The sequence below is a fragment of the Ctenocephalides felis genome, unplaced genomic scaffold, assembly GCF_003426905.1.
Source record: "Ctenocephalides felis isolate EL2017-DRISC unplaced genomic scaffold, ASM342690v1 CF-g0.4_SCAFFOLD_01170, whole genome shotgun sequence".
NCBI classification, from domain to species: Eukaryota; Metazoa; Arthropoda; class Insecta; order Siphonaptera; family Pulicidae; genus Ctenocephalides; species Ctenocephalides felis.
Genome location: NW_020537324.1, coordinates 75,262,404 through 75,285,073, shown reverse-complemented (window position 1 = coordinate 75,285,073; position 22,670 = coordinate 75,262,404). Strand labels below are relative to the sequence as shown.

Sequence of the window (22,670 nt, the reverse complement as noted above, 5' to 3'; positions counted from 1 at the left end):
ACCGATATTATATTAGAATAAAAGATAAATATTGATTTTTCGTCAAAAAAAATCAAGACCGTACTAAAGCTTAATAAATAACCCAACAAATTTTCTTATCTTTCGGATAACTATTTAAAAACTGAACATAAAGCTTGTATTGATGAAATTAATTAAATAATTACGTAATAATAAATAGTAATTAAAATAAAGATAGTTTTACTAATGAAATTGTTTCTAACATGAAATATATATGTAGATAAAATTTTATGTAAACAAATTATCAATTGTGCTCATTTATAATGAAATATTATATTAAAAAATAGCATTTAAAATTAAAAATAAAATAAAATAAATAAAATTTAAATAATTATTTTGTTTTGCATTTTTCAAGAGAAGATAATATTTGCAAGCAAATTATGATTTATTAGTATTCTGGTAGAGATAGTTTAGTTTTCTTTTAATAATTTTATTGAAAATAACAATAGTAAAAACTATCTTTGTAACAAAACTACAAGTATTTAGCATTTGTTTTGTACAAGATCTTATAGGTCAATAATGTACTTAATATACTACAGATCAAAATAGAATACATGGATGTCCCAAATAAATATTCTAATTATATTTATAAACTGTGACACAACTTTTAGCACTTGCAAAATACTTATAGATAATTATTTTTAGAAATAGTATATATATATATATATAAATATTTATAAAAATAGTTTATAAAATCGTCAATATTTTTATACAAGTTCCAATTTTATTCTAGCATCTTCAGATAACTTTATACAATAATATTTTCTATATAAATTTAAATAATTTCAAATAGATATATCAAATTTTCAATATAAATTTATACTGTAAATTTATTAATGTTTATTAATTTGGTCGACGAGTGTAAAATTGGTTAATTTATTTCATAATTTTGAACTTGAAAAATTTTTAAAAGTTCAAAATTTTATAATTTATAGAAAAAATCTTTTTTTTTTAATTTCTTGAAAATTGGGTAGTTGATTTTTCTTTAAATTTCGAAATATTCTCAAATTTTTGTAAGATATCGATTTTTTTTTAATTTTGATGTTTTTTAAAAATTTTCAAAAGTTAGATTTTTTGTTGAAAATTATGAAAAATTTCAAAAATTTGAATTTTTTGAAACGAATTAGTCGATTTTTCTTTAAATTTCGAAATATTCTCAAATTTTTGTAAGATCTCGATTTTTTCTAAATTTTGATAGTTTTTGAAATTTTTAAAAATTTGGATTTTTTTTTTATTCTGAAATATTTCGAACACTTGAATTTTTTGAAACTTTGAATTTCTAAATGTAAAATGAGTTGTTATTGTTAAACAGAAAAACTTAAAATTTATTAAGATTTATTGCTAATAAAATTGTATTGCAAACATTTATATTTTATTTTTACAATGATTTATATTATTGACCATATTTTATTAGCACATTCAATTGCAATTTAATAATTTTATAAAGGATAGATAAGGATTACTTTTTCAAGATATAAATAGAACTCGTAAAATTAAAAAAAAAAATTTAACAATATTTGAAAACCAAATAAAATGCCATATACAAAAAATTCTAGAATTTGTAGTTTAATCAGAAAACATTGTTTTAAATTGTCTAGGGTTTTTTGAATTATAAATATGCTGATTCTTTCTCTATTGGAGACTTTTACCGATGTAACAACTGTCACAATCTAAACAATTAATTTTATAAACGGAATCGGTGATTCTGTCAGAGGGAGATTTTAATTATAAGTAGAAAACAGGGAACTGAGTGTGTTATTAAAAGTAAAAACTAAAAGAAAACCTTCAACAGAAATTGTAAAGTTGTCTAGACTAGAATCTTGACTGACTGATTTTGTATTTTGATTCAAGTAATGATGTAATTTTCTTTGTTTTAGGTTATAGTTGGACACAAAATGGAAAAAACACCATCTCCAACTAGTACAACAATAGGTCCTTTTCCTGAATTCGGTCCTGCTCCACGAAATGTGGAGAGCTCTCCAGGACAAACCGCCCTGCTCCATTGTAATGTCAGGAATTTGGGAGACAGAACGGTAAGTAAAAAACTAGTTTCATAGGGATTTTTTTTTAATTTTATTGGCTTTTAAATTTTTGAAATTGGCCAAGATCGAGGATCGAACTAGATGAGAAACTTTGAGGAAAAATCAAATTTTGAATTTGAATTTTCTTTCAAAGTGTTTATAATATGTATGTAAATCCAAAAACGGTTTAATTTTTTTTCATCCGACTCATAGGGTTACTCTGTATTTTTTTCGAAATAATTTATTTGTCTGACTATGTCCATCTGAACAGATCCAGAAGGTAGATCTGTGGAATAATAATGATTTTCATTGTTCTAAAAGTCTGCGAATGCGTAATCCCGATTTATTTTTATGATTTTAATTAAAATCCATTCGGACGGATTGTGTGCTTGCATTTTGCAATTCTATGCAAACGGAGAAAGAATGATAATCTATATAGCAGGGGTTATAAAAGATTTTTGTTCTAGGGTCCACTATTGATTGATATGTTTAACAATATTGTGAATGGATAATATTTACATTATTTTATTTTTGTAAGTCATGAATCGCTTTAAAAGTCTATTGAAGTAAAACTTCTAAAGCGACAAAACAAGAGAATGTCAAAATCTAAATATTTTACACTCTTTGGAATTATTGATAAAAAAAGATCTTAAAATGTTCTACATAGTCTTGAAACCGATGCAGATAGTGTAAAAATATTTTAAGTAGTCTGAAAATATTCTTAATAGGATTGTCTTACAATATTCTAGATGCATTGTATAGGTTTCAGATAGTATGAAAATATTACGGATAATCTGATAATATGGAGATGTTCCAGATTTTCCAAATGCATTCTAAATTTCTTGAAGTTTTTGTAATTTGTTTTCTTGAAAAATTGAATAAATTTGTAACAAATACTCTAAAAATGTGATAAATGTAGCCTTAGATTGATCATATAAAAATGGAGCAAACAGTCGGAAAATGTAGCAAATTGTTGGAAAATATTTAAAAATGACAGAAATTTTGGAAAATCATTGAAAATTTTAGCAAGTCATTTAAAAATGTTGCTTATTAGCTGAAAACGTAAAAATAAACATTCAGACAGAATATTCAGAAAATCAATTGGAAATTTTAGCAAAATTGTCTGAAAATGTAAAAACATATTTGAAAATAGTGCAACTCGTTTGATAATGGATTGAAATATCTGAATATGTTTCAAATGGTTTTAAAAAGCAGGAAATTGCTTGAAAATTTTAAAAATTATCTGTTTATTAAATTTTATTCAAAAATGTAGCAAATCGTTTAAAAATGTTGCAAATCATCTGAAATTTCAGACAAATATAATTAAAAATTGTTATTAGTAAAAATTGTATTAGAATATTGCAAATGATCTGAAAATTTAGAAAATCATTTAAAAATATTGCAGATTGTCCGAAAGTGTGAAAAATATAGAAAAATTGTGTAAAAACTTAGGAAATTATTTATAAATAATGAAAATTGTATGACAATGTATAAATTCATCTAAAAATGGTGAAAAGTGTAGAAAATTTAAAAAATCATTCAAAAATGTTGCGGATTGTCCGGAAGTGTAAAATATGTAGAAAATTTGTATAAAAGTGTAGAAAATTATCTAAAAATATTGAAAAATATCTGACAGTGTATAAAATCATTATAAATGTTGCAAATAGTCTGAAATATCAGAAAATTTAAAATTTTTGCAAACTTTCTAAAAATGGAAAAAAATGTATTAGAATTCTCCAAATGGTTTGATAATTTCGTGAATTATTCAAAAAAATTGCAGATTGTCCAGAAGTGTAAAAAAAATTGAGAATGTGTAAAAATGTAGAAAATTATTTAAAAATATTGCAGATTGACGGGAAGTATGAAACATGTAGCGAATTATTTGAAAATATTGTAAATTGTCTGAAAATGTATAAAATTATCCAAAAATGTTGCAAATCGTCTAAAAATGATGTAAAAAAGTTGTAAAGTAAATAAAAAAATTGTTTAAATTTGCATGACAATGTATAAAATTAAAATGTAAAAACATTGTCTGCAAATGTTATATACTTTATTTGAAAATTATCTGAAAATTGAGTAAATGATATAAATTGCCTATATATTACAAACCTAGTGCAAAAATATCTTTTTATGTACACATTTTTTTAAGAATTACAAGTTTAGAAAAATACTCTAAAATTCCATATTACATATTTATGTCAATCCCCTAAATTAAATCTTGCATTAAATATTGTATGAAAAAATTAAAAAAAACTAACATAACCCAAAAACTTCATCATCAAATTAAATATCCGACTTTTGTTTCATACAATAACATCAGTTGCTTTTGTTGATTTGCATCTGTTTCGAAAAAATGCGTTAGAACACTCTCATGTTTATGATTTTGATTAAAAAACTCTGCAAAAAATTAAAAACACAAACAAAAAATATAATTCATTTCGCACCGAGTCGAATTTCCAATCAATCACTCTTGTACTCCGAAAATAATGGAAAATAAATATTTTTGTAATGAAAATTTGAATGGTAATTGAATATTTTATAATATTCTAATTATTTTTTTTTTAATTGTTTATACTTAGTTTTATCATAAACTACACACTGTTGGTATATAAATATATTTCAAAATTTTATCTGCGTTATAAAGAGGGTTCCTTACTAAATATTTTGGTTGTTGCTAAGCAGTCAGGGGCATTTCTCAGGTTGTTAAAAAGAAAATCTAACCTAGAAACTGCAAAAATGTCAACAAAAACGATGTTAGATAACAGGGTCTTTCTGACCCAGCTTCATAACATACGAGTAACGTTGCAGTTTATGTGCAAAACGCCTGAATGTACAGCAAATACGTGACTTTTTGACAGTATTCATTATGATTCAGTAGCATAATAAATCTACTTATAAATTATAAACTGGCATTTACAAATCGCTTTTAATTATATCCAAACTAAACAATTAATTTAATTAATTTAATTAAAGATGAGTGTTTATTGGCAACTATTCGATAATTTATCTTTCGTAAACAAACTGTTAAATGTTGAAGTTTATGTTTAACAGGCTGTTAACGATTTTATAAGTCTTTGATGTTGAAAGAGAATATACAGACAGTCAATGTCTGTTTATCATTAGGACTGTTGACATTAGATTTATTTTCGAATTTTAAAATAGAGACGTAGAGTTGTTTGAAGTAAGGACAACTTTAATATTATAAGATCGACTTATATAAAAATATATGTATAAATTTAAATAGAATTATTTAGGGCAGGTGAACGTCTTTCTGTTTTGTTAAATAATAATTACATTTTGGTCAAATCTCAAATTTAAATGATTCAAAGAGTCATAATTCATCTTCAAAAACTTTTTTTTTTTTTTAATTTCAATAATTATTACAACTGCTAAATTATTAACATCAAGTAATATTGATAAATAATAGCATAAATTTAAACAAATAAAAAAGCAAAGTATAAAATTTACATGAAAATAATATCCGTGATATGATTTGATATAAAATATTAGCAAATAATAATAAAAAAAAAATGATAAATAATATAAATAAAATTTCTGAATGATAAAATAAATAATAATCTTCAAAAACTTGATTTGTATTTTATGCATTTTCCCTGTTTCTTTCTCTTATTAAATTGAATATATGTAATTATTCTGTTTAATTACTAATTTTTAACTTAAGTTCTTCCTAAAATATGAAAATTACGGTTTATACAAAAATCGACATTTCAGAAAACCGGTTTTAGAATTTTAATTTTACTAAAAACCGGTTTTAACCGGTTTTCAAATTTTATATAGAAGATAATTTTTTGCTCGAATATTCTATAATTTATCCGTAAATTTAGTGTGATTTATAGCAGTATTTGACTGAATTTATTTATTGTTCAATTTTTTGGATACTAAGCAAAATTATTTTAATTTTAATTAGTATAACAAAAAAATAATAGTTTATTTTGATTAATTAACTTTGAAAACAATTATTCGTTATTAATGCATCATTTTCACATATAAGAATGAAAATATTTTTATGATAGTGGAAGGAAAGTTTTCGAATGAATAAAAATATTACATTTTTAAATAAAAAACATTCCTTAAATTAATATTAGATACATATTGATACAAACTTGTTAATATCAATTTTAGTTTCAAAAACAATTAAGCTAAACTCGGGTATTGTCTGTTCCAAGCAATTTTAATTAGTTAATTTTAAACATTTTAACTGTTTTTTGTTTATAAAAATATGATTTAAAAAAAACTGAGATCATCTATCGAATTGCTACTAGACGTGTCCTTTGTTTACTCACAAAATTTTCTGAAATAGCAAATAATCTCATACTTGCGATCAGAATATGCTTTATTGTTTTTAAAGCTTGATATAATAATCCCAAGTTTTTTGTTTTTTTATTTGTGAATTCTAAGGTTTAAAACTCTTTTTCTTAAGTTTGAGTATATTAAGTTACTTTTTCAAGAAGAAGTCACACTGATTCAAATTACTATATACACTGGTATAAAAATCTAAATTATTATATACAAAACCTTTCTGTAAACTATTGCAGACTGATAAGATAGCAAATGTTATTGAACATTGTTATTTTATGATTTCAAGAATCATAAAAAAAACGCTTTCATCTATCTTCTATATTTGACTATATTTGTCATTTTCTATTTCTACAATGAAAACCGACTTTGTTCACAAAAAAACAGTTTTCGAATTCAATAATTTTCGCCAAAAAAACCGGTTTTTGAAAACCGACAAACGCTAGTGGAAATACATTTTGAGGCTGTAATGTCAATATAGCACTGATTTTTATCGAAATCCGGCCCTGTACTTTGACTCTCATTAACCGGCCGCGGCGGGTCGTAAGTCGCCCCTTAATCCGCGCCGAGTTACAGCCTCGGCCGCCCTAATATTTTATATGGTGGATGATAAAACCAACTAACCGATTTGGTTCATAAATGATTCTCAATCTTATCAAAAACCTCAAAACAATATTAACTAGTTGTAAGTTGCATTTGCCTTGAGGCAAGTTGCATGAACTTCCCGAAACGAAGAGCAGAGCGGATAAAAAAGTTTAAGACCGATATTTCAAAAACACAGAAAGCTAAAAATTTTTAAATAACAATATTTGAAAGTAGAGGGCTAACCATCCAACACCCGGATTCTTGCGACGTCGCTATCAGCAATGGTTGAAAATCCATAACAAAATTATTTTCTTTTGTTGTTAATTTTTTTGGTCGTGAGCATTGTTGTTTAGTTTATGAGACCTTTAAATATAATATAATTTTTATACTTAAAAATTATACTTTTTTAATTATGTGAAAACTAAAAAATATTACTTCTTCCTTTTGATTTAATGAAAATATTTTCTACTGAACGTCGATAACTTTGTATCCGCCGTTTTTTGTAAGCAAGTCGTTTGTAAAAACGGCGGAAGCAAAGTTGTACAACTGATATGTACAATTTTATCGTTCTGAACGAAAAGTTTTTTTTTTTTCAAAAAATTGTTAAATATACACACACATACTTTTTCCTTAAAATCAGTCCCAAACGATTTAGAATGGCTTAAAACGTCGAGAAAACATAAAATTAACAAATCGAATGTTTTTATAAAAACATAAACTCATTCGGGTAGTTAATTTTTCTAAAAATGCTTTTAGTTCTCGTATATTTTACGTAAAATCATTAAAATTACTCTTTAGTATATCAAAATAATAAATAAATTAAAAATAAGAAAAAATGTAATTCAATTTACTAGTAAAAATTGTAAATCTATTACAATGAAACATTAAGATTCTATTAGGAATTTTTGAAACAAAAACAGTTGAATTTATAGAAATTTTTTAAATAAATATTTTAATAAAGATAACCGCAAAATTTTGTTGGGAATTTCAATAACTAATGAATATTTCAATATTACAATTTTGGTTTTTACAATATTTTATCAACATTTACTGAAAATTTGAAATCAGTTGTGTTACAATATCATAGATTTTTTAGTATTATAATATTAGAAATATTATTAAAATAAAATTTTGAATTATAAAATTAAAATTGAAAAATAAAAAAGTTTAAGAAATCGAATTGATGTGTAGTTTAAATTAAATCTGTATTTTCAAAATAATGTTGCTTTTCTAAATTATCATATCAGGGGCTAAAATATAAATGTATTTTTATTTAAATTAATTTATTTATAACAAGACAAGATTGTAATCTTATACCCGTTTTATGTATCCATGCAGTTTTTAAACTAATTATTCATTAACGTGAACTTTTCATGATCAATTTATATAATATAGTGAATTTAAAAAAAAAATTATTGGCAATTAAAATAAAGATATAAACGTATTTATCAGAATCAAAAATATATTAATGTTAATTAAAGTTAATAAAAGTTACAAGATACAAAAAAAAAAATTATAAGATTATTTCGGTATGCATTTAATTTTTTTTTTTCTATCTTTATAAATTTAATTATAAATTCAACATAAAGTATAGATAACTCTAAGCAATTTGGTTTTAAGAAAAAATATTTTCTTTACTAGAAAATTCTTACTTTCATATAGAAAACAGTATTAAATTTTCTAACATATATAAGTAACCCCGCTAAGTATTGCCACAAAATTTTAATTATCAATTATTTATTATTATAAAACAAAATTATACATATTTATACTTATTTAATTGAGAAACACAAGCCAGACATTGTGTATTTTATTTTACTAAGCGTTTTGGAGATCTAAACAAAAATATATATTTGAAGTGGCTCTTACTTGCATTGTGCAAGCAATTATACAAATTTATTGCAAAGGATTAATATATATATATATATATATATATATATACACAAAATATATAACAAATATCTACAAACACTCTAAATTCAGCACTTCTTCACATAAGTGAAAATTTATGTACAAATTGTTTGAAAAAAAGTCAAGAACTCATTTGTATATTTTTATATGATCCATCTACATCTTTACTTTCTATTCCAATGTCCTCTAACAATTTATATATCAACTTATCCTCTCCACCGCATTAAATTACGAATTCAGGCCAAATTTCTGTGTATTTCGTTTGCAAAAGACGACAATGTTCTTCCTTCTAGATTTATGGTCTGCAAGTTTGAGCGATCAATTAATTACATAGCGATTAAACATTATTTACGAGAAGGGCCTTTCGTAAAATCGTAAAATCTCCGAAAGGAGGAACAATATCGCCTTCGTTATAAGTTTTGCGAAGACATGGGATCGAAATTGGACGGTGGAGGCGTCTTTTTGGGTTTTCGATTGATTTTGTAATGGAAGATCTGGGGGTAAAATAATAATAATAATAATATATACATAAATATCCAGTTTCTGTTAAACTGAAGAAAAAAGAGTGCCCTGAACAAAATTTTTGAGTTATTTGCACAAATGTAAAAAGTGTCCCGAACCCATATATTGTTAACATTTAAAATTTATTAGGGCGTTGTTCAAACTATCTAAAATTTTTCTATCAAAGTGTATAAGACTGTTCATGTAGAACATTAGTATATTTTATCTAGTTTCTGCTAAGCTAACAAAAAAAGAATGCCCTGAACAAAATTCTTGAGTTATTTGCAAAAATGTAAAAAAGTGTCCAGAACCCATATATTGTTAATATGCAAAATTTATTAGGGCGTGTTCAAATTGTTCCAAATTTTTGTATCAAAGTGTATAAGACAGTTTATGTCGAATTTTAGTAAATTTCATCTAGTTTCTGCAAAGCTAACAAAATAGTAGTGTCCCGGACAAAATTTTTGAGTTAAAAAAGTATTCCGAATTCATATTATATTTTGAATAAGGCTATGACAAAAATCTCATTCGATATTCAAAACACTGAAATTTAAAAAAATCCAAATAATTTCAACAATTATGATTTTAACCAAACAAAAATGTAAAATGCCAGTTGTAAATGTTTCTGCAAACAAAAAAATTGATTTCTGATATAATTTTTAAAATAAAAGTATAAAAAATCAAATTTTAAAATATTTTTTTTTATTTTTTACTCGAGCTCTCGTTCTGTTCTAAGAAAATTCTTTAACGAGTTATTGGAAAATTGAAGTGGCAAAGAAAAGGTGAGCTCTTAAATAATTTCCACTTTAATAATACACAATTAATTTTATAAGAGGGCAGAAGGTATTAAATATTAAATCTGTTTTGAAGGAGAAGGATTGAAAAATATTTTTATAATTAATATTGAACAACAAACAAAAATGTGGCGCTCTCAAAATATGGACTTGGCTTTGGACATAACACCAATAAATATATATATATATATATATATATATATATATACTATATTTTCCATTTAATTATAAAATTCAACCCATATTTTATTTAAATATCTCTTGTAAATTTGTCGGTCTAGTGAACCCGTCCTGTAAACAATACTGACTCGTTAGAAACACTTTTAATCAGATTCACCATTGTTTTGAATTCGGTCAAAAGTTTTGCTAATGTTGAGACAGGAAAATTTAGAGGAAACTCGGGTATTGGGTAAAATGCACACATTTAAAAAGAATGCTATCAATCGATACGGAATTCAAGAAAAATAAGAAGTATAGGAAGGAAGTATCCTTCATTTTGATTTAACAATAATTAAAGGAATTTTTAAAGTTACGCCTGTAATTTGTGTGATTTGAAACAAAAAACTAGATGAGTATAGGATTTGTAGTAAATTGCTGGAACTTTCTGTACCGTAATAAAAATACGAGAGACAAAAATAATTAGAAATCAATCATTTTATTAATTATTATTAACAAGGGTTTTAAATATTTTTGAATATAATTATTTTAAATACTATGAACTGTATTATTCTTTGCTTAAGTATGTTTACAAGACTTGTGAACATATATAAACAGAGCTCAGTTTGGAATGGATGAATACGATCAAGAACCTTATCTCATATTTCTGAAAACTTTATTCACAACAAATCAAACAAAGTAGATTGATTTTGTCCAAATAGGATTGTAAACTTCAAATAATTTTTTACAGTATATATACAAAACTTTGTATATTTTCGAAAACTTCAATAAAAACTGATTTTCATTATTTTTTAATAATAGATAATTTTTAAAAGTAATTTAGATTTTTTTTTATAAATTTAAAAAAATTAAAATTTAAAAAATTAATATTTTTTTTAAAAATCTGTTTTTTTTCTTTTGCATTTGTTAGTTAAACTTTGAACACTCTATATTTTAAAATTTACAATTTTTTTAAAATGTCCGAAGAATTGCTCAAATGTAAAAAAAAATCGACTTTTTTGGAATTTTGAACTTTTTTTCAAAACTTTTCCTTGTTGGGCTTATATATAAACATATATAAACAGAATCCTATCGAGCTCAGTTTGGAATGGGTGAATCCATTCAAGGACCTTATCTCATATTTCTAAGAATTTTATTTACAATAAATCTAATGAAATAGTTTAATTTTGTCCAAACTGAATTGTAAACATAAAATTATTTAGTTCAGTTATATTTTGAAATTTAACCAAACTCTGTATATTTTTAAAATTTTTAATGAAAACTAATTTTCGAAACATGTAATGATAAAAATTGTTCAGAAAGCTGTGGAAATTTTGAAAACCTTTTTTTTATATCAATTTTTTTCAATTACAAAAAATTGACAAATTTGAAAATTTATTATAGCTCTTCAAAAAAAAAAATGGATTTTTTTTAGGAACATTGAACTTTATTAAACATTAATTTTATAAATTTTAAATTTGCATTTTTTTTTTAAATTTCTTAATCTGAATTTTTTAATTTTCATTAATAACAAAAATTTAAATCTGTAAATTTTGAAAAACGTTTTATTTTTAATTTTAATTTTATTTTTGTTTATGGTAAAATTGACTTTTGTTAATTTTGTTAAAGTTTATAATATAATTTTATTTAAAATTTGATTTTTATTTTTAATTTTTAATTTTTTACAAAATTTAGAATTTTTTTAAACTTTGATTACTTGTTTTTTTAAATTTTCGAATTCTTTGAAATGTCTAAAAAATTGCCTAATTTTTAAATTTTGAACGCCCTGCTTTTCACAAAAACTAATCATTTACTTAACGTAAAAATGCCTTTTTAATCATTCAAATCGGTTGATCTGCTCTCTCACAAACTAGTAGACCGTTTTTTTACACAGTTTATTCTATTTTTTGGAAAATTTTTACTTTTTTTCAAAATTTTGCCTTGCTTTCAAAATTCTGCCATTAACAAAAATTAATTATTTTTTCACACCAGCGCAAATAATGCTTATTGAATCGTTCTAATCGGTTGATCCGTTCTTTCACAAACTGTTTGACCATTTTTGCACCATTTTTGCCGAGCTTTTTTTAAAGTTGAACATTTTTTTCAAAATTTTGTCTAGCTGTGCTTGTCTTGCACAAAAACTATTTTTTTTTAAACCGCCAACGCAAAAAATGCTTTTTGAATCATTCTAATCGATGATCTGTTTTCTCACAAACTGTATGACCATTTTTTGACCATATTGCCGATTTTTTTGAAAATTTAACTATTTTTTCAAAATTTTGCCTTTGCTGGGCTTGTCCTTCAGAATAACTAATCATTTTTTCACACCGCCAATGCAAAAAAATGCTTTTTGAATAATTCTAATCGGATGATCTGATTTTTCACAAACTGTATAATCATTTTTGACACCATTTTTGCCGATTTTGTTAAAAATAGATTTTTTTGTCAAAATTTTGCCTTGCTGGGCTTGCTCTTCAGAATAACTAGTCATTTGTGCACACCGCTAAAGCAAAAAAAGCTTTTTGAATCATTCTAATCGGATGATCCGTTCTCTCAAAAACTGTTTGACTATTTTTTGGCACCAGAAACACAAACCGAAAGTTTTTTGTCGAAAATAATGATGATATTTTTTGAATTATATAAGTTAACATTAAAAATTAAAATATTGGTACAGAATCTAAAAAACTAAAAATCTAATCAAATTTACTACTCATCATTAAAATCTCTATAAAAAATATCTGATAATTAGATGTGAATATGTCTAATTATCATTCTTGACTGCCAAATGACATTTTATTTACATTTTTATTAGATCTTTGAAAAACCTGCCTTTTCAAAATATAATCAGTTCTTCATTTTGTCAATACAAATAAAAGGTTTTTTGAATAATTCAAATTGGACGTTTTGTTTTCTCACAAACTAAAATGGCATTTCTGGTCACATATCTCTTAAGCGGCTAAGCCTGCCTTTGCCAAAAACTAAGCAGCACGTCTCTTCATCAATAGGAATCGGGAGTTTTTTAAATCATTCAAATCGGTTAGTCAGTGTTCTCGAAATCGTTGATAACAGATTGTATCCGCACATATTTACACACGCTCATACACGTTTGCACACACACACACATCCATTTTTTTCTTAGATATACCAAAATGTTCAGAAACCTCTAAAACGTAAAAATATACATTTTTTTATTTTTTTGCAATTACTATAACATACTCTAGGAAAAATTACCAAAGTATATCCTTTACCCCCGGTCTCCTCTATAGAGTCATCGCCCGTTTTCAGTTGGCTTGTAATATACATAATATTACACGAATAATGGTTCCGTGATTATGCCCTCGGAGTTTTGGGTCTCCGGAGCGCGGTGGAGACTCTACTCCGGCGGCTCCGGGTGAATCCGGGTGACTCCGGCAACCTGCCTGCAACTTGTACGACCAAGTTGCTAATGTATTCTGCGAACAACGGAATTAGTTCGCCAATTGTAGGTGCGTTGTTATAATTATAATTGCGATCAAAATTATGGATAATCGTGTGTAGGCAATCGATTTAGGTGCATATTAAATATTTTATCTACAATAGCCAGTTATAAATTTATCCTTTCAATATAAAAAGATAGTGATTATTTTACGTATTTATCTTGATTATAAACCCATTTACTCTTGCAAGGAAATGTTCAATATTCATTACTGACATCTGTATTAAGGGGCACAACTAGTGTGAAATTTTCAAAATATCGAATTTTCAATTTTGCCATATTTCGATAGGTTATACCTTTAAAAATAACATACTAATACAAATCGATATCTTAAATAGTTTTTGAGTCATAGCCAGTTAAAGAGTATATATATAGTATATATTGTAACGATCGTTTAATCTTTAAACGCGTTTTTCTCGAAAACAAATGATCCGATCACTATCGATTTTTTTCACATGTTCTATATATAGTTCTCCATAAAATGAACTATCGATTTTTCGATCGGTTAAAAAATCGAATTTTGGCAATCTAAAAACAACAAAAATTTTGGGTAAAATTCGACTTTTTTTTAAAAAAACGCCGCTATTTTGTCCATTTTCGATTTTTTCTTCATCGTAGTTCATTTTACAGACAATATTATCTTGTTTAATTTTTTCTTTGAAATTTAATCCACGTAGAAGGCTGGAATCACTGCAGCAGTGAAGGGTCTTTTTTTGTCGCGCCGTTGGAGATCGACGATAACTTAAAAAATATTAAATTTTTTTCTTCAAAAATTTTACTATGTATTCTTAAAACATGTCTAAATATATTCCTAAAATTTTGAAATGATTGATAAAGTAGTTTTTTTAATATAAATTCCCAAACATCACCTTTGTTCAGGCTTTATAGTTACACTAGTATGTGTTACGGATTAGATGTATGATCCTACATTCCCTATGTAAATTTCCATTCCTTTTTTAAGGTAGAATTTTAATAATTTTTATGTGATATTTCAGATTTATATTAAATGTCGATCACTGTTTAGCATACGACCGTTAATTTACAGAACACATAAAAGTTAATAAAAACTACGAGGAGAGAACTCAAACAATTAATTAAATATTAAATATTTAATAGCAAATACTTTTATCTAATAATTCTCTAATTTTTCTTTAAATTATTTCATGAACTATCCTTATCATCTACTATACCTATAGATCTATTTTACACATATGTTTATATCCCTGTTTGTTTATATTTAATTACAACCGGAGCGTGAAACAAATCTGAACAGGATTATGCCCAAAACATATATCACTAGGAAAACAACATTATGCATACATGTTGATAATATATGGATATTTAATTAGTGCAACATATGTAAAACATTAGTATCAAGTAACAAACTTGTTGGGAAACTAGAGTAAAAACTTTTTTATAAAATCATAATAGTAATAGATAAAAAAATAAAAAATTTAGTATAAGTAATACTCAATATTTTTGTTAATTTAATAATATTTCTGTCATAAGAATGTATTTTTGATAATTAATTAATTTTACTATTTATTATTATTTATTCTAGTTGTTTTACAACAAATTGTACTCCAGATTTCTGATTACATAACGTAGTATCTAAAATTATTTAGTATAAATCAAAATAGATGAAAACACACATATCGCGCTGTTAGTTTATGACGATTAAAATTTATTACGGTGGAGTTTTGTTTTGCATACGTTTGCATAAATAGAAATTATTATATGCAAATAATTCTACACGAACAAACTGTTAGGAACTGTGTTATATCAGAAATATAAAATAAATATAATAAAAAATTTGTTACTTAAAATTCTACATATTGCTATATCAAATTTGTATTGTATCAAATTACACAGTTTTTAATATTTTAAATGAAGCCTGTGATGTCTCGTCTGTAATTTTTCCCTTTTCTTTCAAAAATAAATCATATTTAATTTAATTAAGCGAATTCTTTCGCCTTAGTATTCGAAATTATAAGAAATCTTTTCAGGCGTTTGAAATTGAGACGAGACTTTTGATAAAAGATGGAAAAGGGTTTTTGTTTACGGGAATTTTAATGAAATATATTTAATGGGATTGATATGATATTGAATATGATATGTCTGTCTCTTTTATCAAAAACTACGACAAATAAGCAAACGTTTTTATTTGAAAATTTTAAGAATTTATTTTTTTAAGTGGAAAAATGGAATTGGATGAAAATTTAAAGAAAATTTTGCTAAATTTATTTATAATAAATGTAAAAGTTGTTGGTAAATTTAATATATTTCTACACTATTTTGTTGGAATGATTTTTTCAAATTAAAAATTTTCAGAAGTTCAAATGCGTTTCAAAGTTCAATCAAGGTTATTTTAAGAATACAATAAATTTTCAAAAATACTTAAATTTTATTACAAAAATATTTTCATATTATTGACTATTAATTTCTATTATAAATCTAATTTACAAATGGTAGATAATTTGATTTTGTAAAAAAATATTTCAAATTTCAAGAGTTAGAATTTGCTTTGAAGAATTTTGCTGAAAACTGGCCTTGAAATAACATGTCGTTTTCAAATGCAATTTTAGAGTATACAGACTTGTTGTAGGTTTTTATAATATTAAAAGAAATTGTGATAATTCAATATTGTAAAAGTAATCTGAACATTTAATTGTAATTGTAATTAATTTCATTTAATGTTTTTGAACAATTTAAAAAGTTATTGAATAAAACAGCATAATTGCTTAAAACGGAGTATGGAAAATTATGTCATTTTCACATGCAATTTTAAAGTATACAGACTTATTATAAAACATTATATTATTAGAGCAATTTGTAGGTAATTTAATACTAAAAAAGTTGTCTAAGCACTTTACTTAATGTCATTGAACCAAGTGATTAAAGATTTAGTACAGAAACTACATTTTTACACTGAAATGTACATACAAAATTATGTAACTACTAAAAAGAGTACACAAAAAATTAATATGTACAATTTTAGAGTACACCGACTTGCTGTAGGTTAAGTAATATTAAAAAAAATTGTAGATAATTTAATTTTACAAAAGTATAGTCTGAACACCTCACTTAATATTGTCGAACAATTTCAAAAGTTATTAAAGATTTAGTACAAAAACTACATTTTTTGTATTGGACGGTATATAAAAAAATACGTCACCACTAAAAACAGTACATAAAAAGTTATGTAATTATAAAATGCAATTTTATAGTATACAGACTTAGTACAGGTTATTATAATATTAGAAAAAAATGTAGATAATTTAATTTTATAAAAGTTGTCTGAACCTTTCACTTGATGTTGTTGAACAATTTTAAAAGTTATTGAAGATTTAGTAAAAAAAATACACTTACTCCTTGCAAGTTCCAGTTTGACGCACTTAAAATTTCTTAAAATACGAAATTATTTAAATTATAGTACAAAATTCATATATAAAAAAAAAACAAAATTAATACAAACCGTACACAATTAATAAAAAGCTTGATAAATATAATTTACAAAAAAATATTTCAAACAAAATTTAATTTTACAATAATGTTATAAACAAAATTTATTATCAATGCCGAACTAAATGCAAATATTTTTTTAAAAATTCATTCATATTAAATATAAATCTCTTTCCTCGTCTGTGACTTCTAGGAGACGTCTAAAACGAGATGTCTTGGAGAAAGAAAGATATCTTTTCCATATTGACACATTCTTTCTACTTTTCTTTCTATTTCTCGACTCTTGTCGTCTGCAAAGAATAATTTATATTAAATCAAGCTGAACGGAATTTAATTTTAAATCTTTTTAAGAACAAACACAGACACGGATTTTCGTAAAAAAAATCATACTCGTATATATTTATTACAACTTAATTATTCAATCGAATTATAAATCGATTTGTCAACTCGTATCTGCATAATTCGATTATCATGATTATAATAATAACTCTTGATTTATTTGGCAAACATTTTGCATTTTCGCGATTGAAACGAAACTGAAATGTTATTTTGTGCAAAATTAATGTTATGCATATTGTTAACAAACGACATCATTACACCGATTACGATATCGAGGATGTAATATTGACATGAATTATTCCATTTGCCAGTTATCTAGTAGAGTTATTTGATAAAATAGCAATTTGATAAATTATACAGTCTATGGTAAAGTATTGAGTTAAATTCAATTCGAAAGTTTTATAGGCAAAGCAATTTTTCAAGTTATTTTTAATCAGAGGTTAGATTTTAAGGGAGGTATTTTTTTATTAAATTTTCTATAACTCTTGAAAACTTTTAGTACATAAAATTATCTAAAATTTTTTAGAATATTATAAGAGCATACAACAATTCGGTATACCCTGAAATTAACATAATATTTGATGCTCCGGTTTTTGCTGATATACACTTTTTTCACTATATCTTATATAACTTTTAAATTTGTTCAACAATATTAAATAAAGTGTAAAGACAAATTTTACAATATAAAATTATCTACGATTTCTTCTAATATTATAATAACCTACAGCGACTCTTTATACTCCAAAAAGCCACATAAATATTAATGTTCATCATTTTTTACATATAAAATTAGAGCTCGATATTCTGCAGAAATGCTAAAACTCAAAAACAACTGAACCGATTTGGCCACTTTTAGTCTTGAAATATTTGTGCTAATCCGGAGTTTGTGGGAAAGGTAAAAAATTTATTCAAAATCGCATAGAAACTGTACATTTTTATTTTGAATAATATATATAAAAATGGAGCTCGATATTATGTTAGGTTTGCTATAATTCAAAAATGACTGAACCGATTTGGCCACAATTAGTCTTGAAATATTTGTGCTAATGCAGAGATTGTGGGAAAAATGAGATTTTTTTTCAAAACCGCATAGAAACTTTACATTTTTAATTTAAATCTTATATTAAAAAATGAAGCTTGATATTATGTTAGGTATCCTAAAACTCAAAAACGGCTGAACCGATTTGGCCACTTTTAGTATTGAATTATTGGTGCTAATCCAGAGATTGTGGGTAATGTGAAAAATTATTGTAAAACCGCATAAAAACTGTACATTTTTATTTTAAATCCTATATATGAAAATGGAGTTCGATGTTATGTTAGATTTGATAAAAGTCGTAAACGGCTGAACCGATTTGGCCACTTTTTTAGTATTGAAATAGTGTTACTAATTTAGAGATTCTGCATAAGGTGATATTTTTTCAAAACAACGTAAAAACTGCTCATTTTTAATTTAAATATTATATATAAAAATGGAGCTCGATATTATGTTAAGTATGCCAAAATTCGAAAACGACTGAACTGATTTGGCCACTTTAGTCTTGAAATATTTCTGCTAATCCAAAAATTGTGGGAAAGGCAAAAAAAATATTTCAAAACCATGTTGAAACTTTAAATTTCAAATGAATATTTTTGTAGAAGCGTAATTTAAAATGAAACAAATGCCGGCGGCTTATATGTCAAATGTCAAATGGTTTTGACAGATTATGTTTAATTAAATTCAATAGGGTATTTTAGATTAATATTATCTTCTTATATAAAAAATAGACTGCGATATTATGTTAGATACGCTAAAACTCAAAAACGACTGAACCGATTAGTCTTAAAATATTTGTGCTAGTCCAGAGACTGTGGGAAAGGTGAGTAATTATTTAAAAATCTCGTAGAAACTGTACATTTTTATTTTAAATCCTATATATAAAAATGGAGCTCGATATTATGTTAGATTTGCTAAAACTGAAAAACGATTGAACCGATTTGGCCACTTTTAGTTTTGAAATATTTGTGCTAATCCAGAAGTGGTGGAAAATGCGAGAAATTATTTCAAAACCTTGTAGAAACTTTACATTTTAATTTTATTTTGTAGAAGCGTAATTTAAGATGAAACAAATGCCGGCGCCTCATACGTCAAATGTCAAATGGTTTTGCAAGATGAATATTACCCAATTAAGATCGTATTGAGCATCAGAAAACTTTAAAAAAAATGCCAGGATTATATATTTATAACGTTCACCCTCAGTACATCTAATACAATCCAATTTGAAACGGACACATCTATTTCTAGCATCTGCCTATCTACAGATACGGCCAAGATTCCTCCACCCCCGGTAGAGTACTAGTTGTATTTATTTATGTGTTCGAGCTCTAGCTCTCCTTAGGCTGCTCAAAGTATATGACTTGAATACAATACAATAGTCGAAGGAAAGAGAATCGAACAGAAGTTTTATGGGCGATATTTCTATCGGCTGATTGAGGATTCAGGAAGCGACTCGCGTTCGGAAAATAACTCATTCCGAAAAACACAAGCGCGTTCTCCGTTCGGAAGTCGGAAGTAACCGACCGAATGGGTAAAAGACCGGTGGAGCAACCGGAATCAGGAACCAGGAACTAAAGGAACTAAAGGAACTGTTATGGGTGGTAAAAGAATCGCAAATACAGATTTTATTGTTTTTGTGGATGCAAATATTAGTAAAAGTTATTGTAGAAAAAATCATTTCAGCAATGAATTGATATTTTGTGATCTATTTAATTTAACTTCATACTTCACCATAGTCTGTATAATTTATCAAATTGCTATTTGTCAAATAACTCTACTAGATAACTAGCAAATTTAATAATTCATGTCAATATTACATCCTCGATATAGTAATCGGTAAATATTTCGAGACTAAACAAGTGACCAAATCGGTGCAGCCGTTTTCGAGTTTTAGCGAATCTGACATTATATCGAGCTCAATTTTTATATATGAGATTGAAATTAAAAATGTAAAGTTTCTACGCGGTTTTGAAATAATATCTCAACTTTCTCACAATCTCTCATTATTAGCACAAATATTTCAAAACCAAAAGTGGCCAAATCGGTTTAGCCGTTTTTGAGTTTTAGCAAGTCTATCATAAAATCGAGCTTCATTTTTAAATATAAAATTTTAATTAAAAATCTGAAATTTCTACGTCGTTTTGCAATAATTTCTCATATTTCTCACAATCACTAGATTTGCACGAATATATCAAGACTGAAAGTGGCCAAATCGGTTCAGTGGTTTTCTAGTTTTAGCGCACCTAACATAATATCGTTCTTCATTTTTGTATAAAAGATATGATAAACGCCAATATTCATTTAATTTAAACTTTATCGAGTTGCTATAGATTATAATAATATTCAAACAAATTGCAGATTGACTCTTACTTAAAAAAAACTATTTATGTTTATCAAGGGTTGTTACCCCTAAAAATTTTTCTTAAGTTTTGAAACCAGTTGTCTTTGTGTTGAATTTGTATGATTCGAAATTGAACTAGCTGTAAGTGGAATTCTGTCTTAAGGCATTAAGGCATCGTGCCTTAAGGCAAATTGCTGGAACTTCCCGTACCAAAAATTTTTTTTTTTTTTTAAAAACGATTAACATTTTTGAAAAAAAAAATTACTTTGAAAAATAAGATTTTTGAGAACTATAAATTGGACAAAAAATTACTTTTTTTTGAAAAAAAATTTCTTAAAAAAAAATTTTTTTTTAATTTTTTTTTTTGTTTTTTTTTTGAAAAAAAAATTTTTCTTTATTTTCACATATTGTGGAAGATCTGAACTTTTTTCAAAGCAATTGTACTGCTTTAACTGCATAGAGACAAAATATAAAGCGCGTAAGCGCCGCGTCGCTGTCTAACGGGTAAACATTGGTACGGAACTTATAGGAATGTAACAAAATTCATAGTTATTGTTAAAATCTCTATAAAATATCTGATAATTTGATGTGCATATGTCTAATGATCATTTTTGACCGCCAAATGGCTCATTTTTTACTTTTGCCTCCATATCTCCGAAACCGCTAGACCTACCTTTATGAAAATCTTATCGATTCTTCATCTTGTCAATACAAGTGAAACGTTTTTGAATTATTCAAATCGGACGCTCCGTTCTCTTAAAAACTGAGTTACCGTTTTCGGCACTTTTTGCCCCGTATCTTCGGAACGGCTAGACCTGCCTTTGCCAAAAACTAATCAGCACGTCTCCTTATCAATACGAATCGAATGTTTTTTGAATTATTCAAATCGGTTGATCCGTGTTCCCGAAATCGTCGACGAAAATTTGTATCCGCACATACATACACACACGTACATACATACACACACACATACACACACATACACACACACATACACACACACACACACACACACATACATCCATTTTTTCTAAGGTATGCCAAAATGTTCAGAAACCTCTGAAACGTAAAGATATATAAAAATTTTCATTTTCGATTTTTTTGCGATTACTATAACTTGCCCTACGGGAAGTTAAAAATTCATAGAGTTCTTTTAACTTTAAAAAACTAGTTATTTTTATCAACGGTTGTTCATCACTTACCCTTTTTTAAATTTTGGTATATTTTTTTTTTAATTTTAATTTTCATAATTGCACACAACTCTAAATTTTCAAAATTTCAAAAATATTAGTTTCATATTAGCCATTTTAGTATCCAAATATTTTTATACCACTTTTTCAATCAGTCAGAAAGTGTTTTTTACTGAATTTTAATTTATGTTTTCCTGGCCTTATGATTAAGCATGAATTTACCCTGAAAAAAAAACAATTTGTTTTTATGAAGTGTAGTCAATCCCTTTCATTTTCCCATTGTACGAATAGTTCCCGATGCGCGCAAACAGTGCATTGTTTATAAATGGTTTGCATAAAGAGCAATTTAAGGAAAAAATGAAGAGATTGAATATTAAAAACGGAAGATACGACAGTTTTTGATATTCTAACACCAAAAAGTACTCTACCAAGAAGCGAACTTTGAACAAACGCTAAAATGGACACTATTAACATTGGTAAAAGGAAACTACCGACAAAATTTTTTTTAAACAAAATACTAAAAA

The 22,670-nt window shown here is 25.6% G+C and overlaps 1 protein-coding gene across 1 annotated transcript in view; it reads left to right on the top strand.

The window, feature by feature from the left end:
• Positions 1-22,670, top strand: part of LOC113367640 (zwei Ig domain protein zig-8-like) — a 69,690-nt gene that overhangs the window by 5,117 nt on the left and 41,903 nt on the right. The window contains exon 3 of the mRNA XM_026609229.1: positions 1,896-2,051. Coding sequence (XP_026465014.1) covers positions 1,896-2,051 — 156 coding nt within the window. The remainder of the gene's footprint in view (positions 1-1,895; positions 2,052-22,670) is intronic.